Source organism: Cryptomeria japonica, chromosome 4, assembly GCF_030272615.1.
Source record: "Cryptomeria japonica chromosome 4, Sugi_1.0, whole genome shotgun sequence".
NCBI lineage: Eukaryota > Viridiplantae > Streptophyta > Pinopsida > Cupressales > Cupressaceae > Cryptomeria > Cryptomeria japonica.
The window spans coordinates 588,393,272-588,404,266 of NC_081408.1; the positions used below are offsets into that span (position 1 = coordinate 588,393,272).

The 10,995-nt window shown below is 34.2% G+C and overlaps 1 protein-coding gene across 1 annotated transcript; it reads right to left on the reverse strand.

Annotated features, from left to right (window-relative positions):
• Positions 1-8,803: 8,803 nt before the first annotated feature.
• On the reverse strand, positions 8,804-10,523 carry LOC131037763 (cytochrome P450 750A1-like). The gene is made up of 2 exons (XM_057969958.2): positions 9,513-10,523; positions 8,804-9,415 (listed from the first exon to the last, which is right to left on the reverse strand). The coding sequence occupies exons 1-2, from the start codon at positions 10,521-10,523 to the stop codon at positions 8,804-8,806; spliced, it is 1,623 nt and encodes a 540-aa protein (XP_057825941.2).
• Positions 10,524-10,995: the final 472 nt, after the last annotated feature.

Genomic DNA, 10,995 nt, shown 5'->3' on the forward strand with positions numbered 1-10,995 from the left:
TAAAAGAAAACATTTGGGGGCAAATAATGCAGAGGAGTGACAAGTTGTCTGAATGGTTGGAATTGAGTGAAAGTTAGAGAGTATTTTTTGGGAAGCTCAAAGAGCACATTGAGAAGAACAAAAATGTTAATTTAAAAGAGAATATTGCAAAACTAATTTTGCAAGAAGTCTACAGTAACAGTTACATCTATTTGGAATCCAAGGGAATTAAGAGCCACATTGATGTCTCACTTAAGGCATCATCTATCATTCAAAAATGCCAAAAACTAAGGGAAGCACAGGAAATTTTGAATAAAGATGGGAAAAATTTATTCAAGTTGCAACAAAAGATGGCCAATTTGTTAAATCTTGGTTTGTCGAAGAGTGTTGACACATCAAATAAATTCATTGGAAAAGAAGCTTCCAAAAAAATGATGGAGGAAAAATTGAATTCTAATTTAGACTTTCTTCCTAAGGACACAACTCTTCACAACTTTCTGGATTTCATCAAACCATTGACAACTTTAAATGCGATATTGGGTGAAACAGTGGAGTCAAGTCACTCTTCCAAATATGGATTGTTGACGAAGTTGCATTTGACTTACTATACTTTAAAAGAAATTGGACTTCCATCAGATAGAGATTGGAGCACCCTACAAAAACTGGCACAAAGATCTCATGAATCATAGTATGTATTGCATAGTTTTCAACTTTTACTCTTAATTTCAAGGTTTTCTTCTTTTGGCATCACTTGAAATAGCTCTGTTTTATGAACAAGAAAAATGCAGCACTCACTATTACTAATCCAGCCTTGTAAATTTGTATTCTGAATTTCTCTCAGGTTTTAACTTTTCTGCATTTCTCTATTTCTAATTTCTAGGTTTTGTGCACTGCTATTCTGTATATTTAATTTGTAATAGCTTGAATTAAGTTTTAAGTTTGAACTCTATTTTTTTAACAGGACTCAGGAGACATGTAGTAGTTGCTAAATTGCTAATCTGGCCTATGATGGTCATAGAGACCTTCAGCCTTGTAAAATTGTACTAAGTTTCTGAAACTAATGGGACAATAGATTCAGTGCCTTGGTAATTGATTTGGATGTTGAGTCTTCACATTTTGCAAACTGACCTGAACCTGTTGTTGCTCCCTTGTTTCTATAAAAGGAAATTTAGGGTCATTTGCAAAGGGTTCTAAAATTTGGTATTGACTTTTGCATAGAGAATCACATAGAGTTGTGTATTGAATGAATTGTATCTTATGGCTATATTTTGAAAGAATTAATAGAAATCTAAACATGTCTAAATAAACATCTCTCTATCAATAAACACATTACACTCTTTCATTTTGCTATTTTCTATCTAAAATATATAAAGTTGAAAAATGCAATTGCAATTCAATATTAAATTTTAATTGCAAAAAGTTGACAGACATATAAAATATCATCAAGTTATCAACCACAATAGTATGTTTTTGTAATATTAATGATGAGACATAGTAATAAGATTAATAAATACCTGCGAACTGGTAGTCCTAAATCTCTTACAGTTGCCATTCCTCCTCATTAAAATCAGAGCATCCTTGATTCTTGACTATGTTTTCTTCACTCTAAGTCTGCATACCTCCGTTGAACTGCATCTCAATGCTACCAGTAGGTCTAGTACATGATTCAATTGTCCCACTGGCACTTTGGTTTGAATTGTTCCTCAAACCTCTTCTTTCACATTTCGACCTCCATATTTTCAGCGCCCTATTGTAAGGAAAAGTGTGGACATCATACCTATATGTATAGAGCCTCAAGCAATTTTCCAAATTCTTGTCTAGTTTGTTTCTTAGCTTTGATTTTAGGAACCCCAAAGCACTGAAAACTCTTTCATCCTCCACCGAACCCAATATCATGCTAAGACATAAATCAACAAGCTTGAAATATTCTAATATTGAATCATACTACACTTCGTTCTTACCTAGATCTATTCAAAGCCTTGTTATTGATCCCTCTTCATGGGGGTTCTCCATTCTGTCATATTGTTCCCTCATAGTGTATGCAAAATAGGATGATTTCTCTCTAAGAAGAGTTTTGTTTAAAATTTCATTTATAGTTACTCCATTGAATTCTATGGATTTGCAAAATTGATTTATCAAAGTCAGTAGCTTAGCTTGAAAATCAGCTGCACTGTTGATGTTCCAATATTGAGGAAACACAATAGACATGGCTTCAAGTAGTTTCTTAGGAGGGAATCTAGTTCTAATCTATGAGGAAAGATCATATGCAATTTTCTTCATAGAAGCAGTTACAGACTCAACAATCTTACTAAAATATTCCCTTGTAACTCTTGCTAGTTGCTTATTGGGGTGTTTTCCTGGTTCCTTGGGCTCGACCATGGCAAAGAAATGCATTGGTATATCAACTCTATGTACACTGGCACATATCTCCCCATTTGCACCGATCTATAAAAAGTTATCAGGATTGTTCAAATCTATGAGTGTCCACCACTTAGCAAATTTTTCATTAGATAATATTAGTTGAGATAGATAGAGATTGTCAAGGGAGAGGCATGTCATCTTATGCATCTTAGCATATTATGCAATATACATAGCTCTTTGCTGGGATTTTTTCATAATATTCCTCATTTCCTCTAGAATGGGGAGAAGAGCTGCTAAAGTTAAGAGTGTCTCTATATTACTTAACCTCCGAAGCAAGTCAGGAAATTTCAGTTGCTCTGATACATCATGATTTGTGTGAAATAATCTAATCAAGGATGGATATTCTGAAAAAACTCAATGTGTTGGACCATCCAAAGAGATCCATCTGGTATCATTATCCTTAAGAAGCTTGTTCCCATCAGTTATTCCATCAGCAAATTATTGAAATTCCACAAATCGTTTGGGACATCGACAAAAGTGTGAGTAGAGATCTCTGACTAAATGTTCAATTCTTTTTACTAGAGCATACTTGTTGACAATTCCAAAAGTTAGATTCATTTTGTGGGTCATGCAATGAATTCCAGTAATGTAGGGTGCACAAAAATTTTCCATCTTTGTGCAAAGACTATTCCTGTGACCTTGCATTACTGAAGCTCCATCCGCTCCAACACACATCAACTTTTTAGTAATCGTCATGTCATCCATACCTTCATATTCAATTAAACTACTCTTTACCAATTGAAATAATTTTTTCATTGTCGCACTATTCTTCATTTTAGCAACGGATAGCAGATGAGGTTGGCAGGCATGATTTTGTACAGTATAAACATGCATGCATACCCATGAAGTATTATCTATTGCAGTAACTTCGTCTAAAGATAATGCAATAAAGTTTGACTCTCTTAATTTTTCCTTTAAATCTTCTTTTTCAACCTCAGCAAGATAACTTACCCATTCCCATCCACTGTTTACTAACCAGTGACTTTTAGGATAGTTATGAACATTCAAAAAGTGTAATAAACCACTCATTGATGGGTAGTTTGTCATAGCACGCCCTCTGCTCAAAATATAAAAAATAACAATTAACTGAAAAGTTTTTCCCAAGTGTTCTATTTGCATTTCTTTTCCAAGAATAGCTTCAATAGAACCTTTAACTTCAACAGGCTTCGTCTGTATTTTCTCACGAAAATAAAATTCTCCGGCATTCCTCACATGCTTACATTCCTCCTTTATTTTCCATCTTATCACTGATTTTTCAACTCCATCTATCATTTGTTTTTCATAAAATTTACCCATATGCTTTTCTATGGTTTCAATTTTTAGCTACAACCTATTTTCCTTCTTATGTTTCCAAGTGCAAATCTTACACCTGCATTCTATTGGACGCTCGCCTTCAATTGGATTCTCCACTAGTTCAATAAATGGATACTCTAACACTCAATTAATTTGAAAATTCCTCACTAACATATCCTACTCTCAATCCTTTTTTGATTTGGGTTGATCCTTTTTTTATATGGATTTTCTTGACCCCTTCTGTGCATTATCATCAATGGAATTATCACCCAAGTCTATTATATCATTCCGACAAACCTGGATATCTACAAGAAAATATTCTTCAAGTTCATCCTGATCAAATATATCAGGTTCTCTGCCTTCTTCAATATGTAGTGAAGGTCGTGAATCTTGTACTTGTACTTGTGATGATGTACCTTCCTTATTTTCACCACAATCTTTGACAACACCAAAGTACAAAGACAACGTTATGCATTTTGTTGGCCTCTATTGGCCTTCCCCACATTCAGGATTCCTACCCTTCTTCCTATTTTACATCTCCAATGAAATAAAGGCTGCAAAAAATATCAAGTTGTTTAAGAAGTAATAATAGTAAATAGACTAGACTATATGATTCATTGGCCCTACGGCCTACAATCTAGATGTTTGAGGTCTACTGAGTGACCACTGGCACTGACGGGTCCCCACTGAATAAGAATGAACTCAACAGTTGAAATAGATAGAGATGAATTCAGAATAATATTATAACAATTCAAAAATACGATCACTCACCTAATAGGTCACTAGCAGTCGCCAATGCAGTCAGCAGCAATGGGTGTTTCTGGTCTGAAAATTCGATATTGATCTGAATTGAGAGCATAGAACCAACAAAATTATGTAGAGATAGATCTGATATTTTAATGTATTTATACAATCCTTATTTGGTGAATTCGGTGGGAATTTTATATGGTATACAAATATTTGGTGAATTTCGCTTAACTATAACACGTCTTCTGTAATTTCCAAGGTGATTATGGGTTGACCAGGTTAATTGGCAAATAAAATAGAGATGGCAAAAATTAGGGTGAATTGAGACACACTTCCGTAAAATGTCATGGAATTGGGTCCTCCTAGCAAATAAATCTTTATATGGCTATTGGTGAATTATGGTTGTCTATTAAAGCAACCTTGGAGAGTGTACGCAAAAAAATTAAATTTATCATGTAGAAAACATAGATTCTATTGGCGAAATCTTCACATAGATACAATTAATTACATAAAATAATGGGCAATTAGGTTGTGCATTTGATGAATATTTATTAATTCCTGGCAACATGGCCACCCCTGGTAGTACAATATATTCGCCATTGGCGAATATTTGCTACTAAAGCAAACTGTGATGGTCGCTCTGCACTTCCTAAACCCTACCCATTTGTTATTTTTTTTGTCATGAAATATTTTACTATAGAGGGATGCTACACTACTGTCCATGGGTATCACTTCCCAAACCTGAATCACATTAGGCGTGGAGAAAAGGTTAATATGCCATTCTTTTTGTTTTTTGTCTCTTGAATCCTGCATTACTAATGGATCTAACCCTCTAATTAACCAAGGCTTAACTTATATCATGTATAAGTTTTCCTTTGACCATTCCTCGAACCATAGTCATTTTCTATCCCTTCCTAGTAATATTGAGAAAAAAAATAAAAAACAAGGGTCCTCTATTAAGATAGAGTTAATTGAATCCAATCCCCTCCACTCTCCGGATTCTACCCCCCCTGGTAATTCCAAGGGTAAAAAAACCCTAATGTTGCAAGAAATTGAACCCCTAGAGGTAGATCTTCTGAATATCAACCTGAATAAGAAGAAAATGGAAGCCCCTAGGAATAGCTCGGTTAAAGCCAAAAAGATTGGTAAGGATTCGGTGAGGAAGAATATCACAATTTACCTGGACCTACATAACTCTAAAGATGAGGAGGCGAAAATTTGGGAGAATGAAAGAAAAGAGGGCAACTCGGGAGAGAGAAGATCAGCTAGACTTTGTGCTAAAGAAAAGAAGAGCAATACAGAAGCTAAAGAAGTGAGGGAAAACCTTGAGGAACCCCTTAATTTTGAAGATACTCAGGAGATTTCTACTAACAATTTGGAGGATGAGGATTTTCAAGTTGAAGAAGGGGACTAAGAGAAACTATTTAAGGAAAAAAGGGAGGAAGAGAGAAATATGGAGAAATATTCTGAAGATCTTGATCATAGTTCACAGCTCTTAAATAATTTGGAAGACGATGAGATGGTTCCCTATTATCAGGAATTGTCATTGAATAAACAAAACAATAATAACATGGAGGAGGAGATAAATGAGCTCTAGCCTAGAAGGAAAAAATGAAATTTATAAACAAAAATTTGATAATCTGTGTGAGGCTTTTAGTTCCCTCTGTGAAATCATTGATGGTGTGATGAACAAGGCGGTTATGGGAGTGGTGTCCGGACAGGGAAAAATAAAGAAGAAAAACAAGAAGTTGAGTAAACGGGGGAAGAAAGAGATGGACGTGAAAGATAGGGAGGACATGCTGGAGGACACCTGGGTCATCCAGGTTGATAAGTTGAAGTGCAATTGGAACCTGATTAACAATGATTAAGCATTCCCCTTGTTTTTCTATTAAGTTCTTTTCTAGGTATAGGAGGTTATTGTTTTTTATTATGTTTATAAGATGTTGGGCATGCGTGCCTTTTAATCTGGACTTTGTTCTGATGGTGAATATGGTTGCTATGTTTAATTTTGTTGATATTTGATATACTGATATTAAGGTAGGTGGATGGTGGTTGGTTAGAATTAGTAGGTTTAGCTACAAGAACATGATTATATTTGACTATTTCTGAAAGTTGATTATGACTCTTTTGGTTTGGTTGTTTGGGGTCAGGGTTTTGTTGTTGTTTTATAATTTTTCTATTCCATATGTTTAGGGCCTTCTCTCTACTAACATAATCAAAAACAGACATCCCTTATATTATGATGCAAAAAAAATTGATAGAAGCTTAATATAATTACAATTTATACCAACCAACTAAATAAACTCAATATATAAATTATTAAATATAGAGAATTAAAAATATTTCAAATAATACACATGAAAATCAGGGAGACATTTATTTATAAATGACATTACATCAAAAGTGTTTCATTGAATGGATTGAAAAATGCTTTGTATATGTAGATCCTGAAATAATTCTACAGTTTTACAGTTTATTATGGAAACTAAATTGCCCTTTTTTGATTTTCAATCTTCTATCTTATATCTAACTAAAGATCGGGCCTATTTTTATGCATTTTTCTATAAGGCTTCTCCAACAACATGATGGGTTGTAAGAGCCATGTTTGGAAAAATATTTTTATTTGCATATGAATATTGAAGGGAGTTAGATTACTTGCATTAGAAAAGAGTAACAATGGATAAATTATAAGTAGTCAAGAGCACTAGATAATAGCTTTTCACTAGTGCAAGGAAGAAAAAATATTAATTTTATATAGGCTTTATCCTTGCAATCATGTAACAAATTATCCATGTTGTTTCATTGATAGAGGTAGGTGTTGACTCATATTTGAATAATTTAGGGTCTTAATACAAGGGCACAAGTTACATTTACAAGTTACAAAATAGAGGGTTGAAGACCTATGGGGTAATATAGGGAGGAAAAATAAATACATGAGAATAAAATTTTAAGTGATGGGCTAATATATCCATTCAATATCCTTCTAATTTATTCATTATATTAATGTAAATTCTCAAATATGTAAGGTGTAAATTCATTCTTAATTATGGAATGGACTACATCTGATAGAGTTTGTAATGCATATACATCACCTATACAATATGTTTTATAATAAATTTGTGTCACTTTAAGATTTTTGATTTCTAAATGTTCTAATATGTACCTTTGGAAAATTTCATCATAAAATTATAGATCAAATAATGTAAAAAAAAATAGCACTTCAAGAGATTGTTATTGGTAGAAGTAATTTGATATTAAGAAGCTCAAGTTGAAAGTACTGTGATATTGGGTTTATTAAGATGAACTGACTTCATATTAAACACATTAAAACCAATTTTAAATAATACAAAAGTAAATTTTAAATTTTTTAAGCAATTATTTTTTCAAAACAATTATTCTACTAATACAATATCTAATCTCTATTTCTCAAGACAAGTATACTTCTAATTATACTTAAAACTTTATTGTAAATACCTATCTATATTTTGATTAGTCTTCATGGTATTAATATAATACTAAAATATTTAATTGTATTATCATTTCTAACCATATATTTTTGGCATAAGATTATATTTATCTTTTAAAAGACATATAAAAAATATATTAATAAGGAAGGCAATACAATTCAATTTCTTTTATACATCAATGAAATTGCTTTTCTTGTTACAATCACTTTCATTATAAGTATTCGTTATTGTACACTTACACTTTCATTATTAATAAGAAATTATCACTATTTATCATGTGAAATATAAAAAATGATTCATATCTATCATATGTAGTCACTTTCACCATTACTAATAAATAGTAAATTTGCTTCTTATTAAGCAAAAAAAAAAATTAAAAATATTATTTCTCACATAAATATACACCAAAAGCCTTAACATATCATGAGAACAATATCAAAGAGTTTCACAATATTCTAGTATCTTAAAGTCAAACACATAATCTAAAGTTTAAAAAATCACAAATAATAAAATCAAATTATGAATAATTAACACACGATTCTATAATATTATCAATTTCAATCCAATAACACAAAACAGACGGGATGGTTTAAATGATACACACTAAGTTTTGACTAACATTATGTAGACTTAATATGTTGTTTAATGTGTATGATTTAAAACTGATCCGAAACTCCACTCAAAATACAATTATCAAATCACTTATCCTAAACCCAACTGTCAATCCTAACCTTTCATTTTTTTCAATTACTTAATCTACAAATGAAACGAAAACATAACCTCCTTCTATAAAACCCCCTTTCCTTTTCCTTGTTAGGACTTGGGAGCTTGCACACAATAACACGATTCACAAACGTGGACATGCTAGAAAGGGAACGAATAATTCAACTAAAACTTTAGAGGCAGGTGGCGAGCCTGAAACGAGGAAGAGCTACAAGATCAGCATTTCTGGGAATGGACGCTCCACCTTGTTCGCTCATATCCAAATCCCCTTCCACACTCCATTCAAAGCAGTGAAGCAGCTGAGCCGAAAGAAGATTGATGTTCACAATCGCCATGTTCGCCCCCGGGCATCCTCTCCTTCCTGCCCCGAAAGGCACCATATCAAACCAGTCTTTGCCCCTCGCAAGATCAACATCTTTACCCATAAACCTCTCTGGTCTGAATTCCAGAGGATCTTCCCACAACGATGGGTCTCTTCCAATGGCCCAAGCATTGACAATGAGCCTACTTCTCTCAGGAATGAAGTACCCACCAACTGTACAATCTTCTGTGGATTCATGTGGAATCATCAATGGTACTGCGGGATATAACCTCAGAGTCTCCTTCACCACACACTGCACGTACTCCATGCTTACTACATCATCTTCATTCACTATCCTTTCTCTGCCCACTACTGATTCGATTTCCTCCTGCATTTTCTTTGCAACCACGGTGTTTTTTATCACCAAACTCATCACCCAACCTAATGTAGTAGACGTCGATTCAACTCCAGCCACAAACATATCCTGAAAACTTTATACATCCTTGTTAGATCAATTACAAAACAAAACAAAAAACCTACGACCCATTAAATTTTGAAAAAGTTAATGATTGTCAACGTACAAAAACAATGGCTTTGATGTTTTCCTCTGTGATTTCCCTTCCATCAAGACTCTCCATTTCCAAGAGCACGTCAATGATGTCCTTAGTCTCAGACTCCTTGTGGAACTCCCTCCTGCGCTGCTGGTGCTCCTCTATAATTTTTTTCACCACTCCATCAAAGGAATTGTGCAGTTTTTTCATGCGTCGCTTCACTCCTTGCAAGTCCATCCAGTCTAAGTAAGGAACGAACTCCCCAATATTGACTTCTCCCATTAGAGTTGCAACCTCTGCAGCCATCTTCATTATCTCTTCACCACCATCACCCAGATGAACATCACCATGAAAAGAGTATTTGTTCCCCGAAAGGATTCGCCACATGGTTGCCAGCGCATACGATGAAAACATCTTGGTGAGATTAACAGGCTTCCTTCCTTGCCTAGACATCTCCCACACTGAACGAACAAGGAGATGCGCCTCTTCCTCTCGTACACATCTGAAAGACTCGATCCTTTTTGTATTCAGCAATCCTACAACGCACAGTTTCCTCATGTGTCTCCAATAAGGCCCATAAGGAGACAATACCACGTCCTGGAAATCATATCCAATGTATTTTCCCGCAGCAGAAAGAGGACGGCTGGCAAAAACTACATCATGAGTTTTCAAGAACTCCTTAGCCATGGCAGAAGAAGAGACCACAACAGTGGGAACAGAACCCAATTTCAACATCATGATGGGCCCATATTTCTTACCAAGTTCTTGAAGATCACGATGGGGAAGCTTTTTCAGCTGGTTCAAATTTCCAATAATGGGCCATGCAAACGGTCCAGGGGGCAATCTCAAACTTGATGTATTTTGCCTTTGCATGGTAAATCTATACAAAACCCACAAGAAAACTATGAGTGCACATAGCGTAGGCGTTGATGGAACATAAGACCCACTCCCTACAAATTTTGCACCATGAAAAGACGCAGGAAACTCAGAGAAAGAAAACATATTGAACAAAGATGCAGGCAACTCATACAAAGAAGACATATTGACAAAGGATGCATGAAACAGTTTCTTAACCTCGAATTTATACAGGCGTTGCTACCTTTTTTTCCAATTTTCTAGTTGCTGTTTTTCTTATTTAATTCAGGGTCAATGTGCAAACAGTATCAAATCCGAAGAAACAAACAAAAAATTTGTGGGATCCGTTTTGGAAGTATTAGAAATGCTCGATCTATTTAAGGTAAAACTTATGCTTTAGAAAATATTATCATAAAAAATCTATAGTTTACTTCTCAGGCCAGCTACACATTTCTCTTTAATTTTTAGATTAAAAATCTCTTAGAAATTAAGTATTTTGAGTTCAACATATTTTTAAGATGATTCCCATTTGACACCGGAGTTTTTTGTCCTTGTTGGTCGGATGACACTCTTTGCACTTATCACTTTAAATTAAAAAGGAAAAATAGAACGCGGAATATAACTAAGTCAGTCGAATAATCGGTTGCCTGCCTTAGAA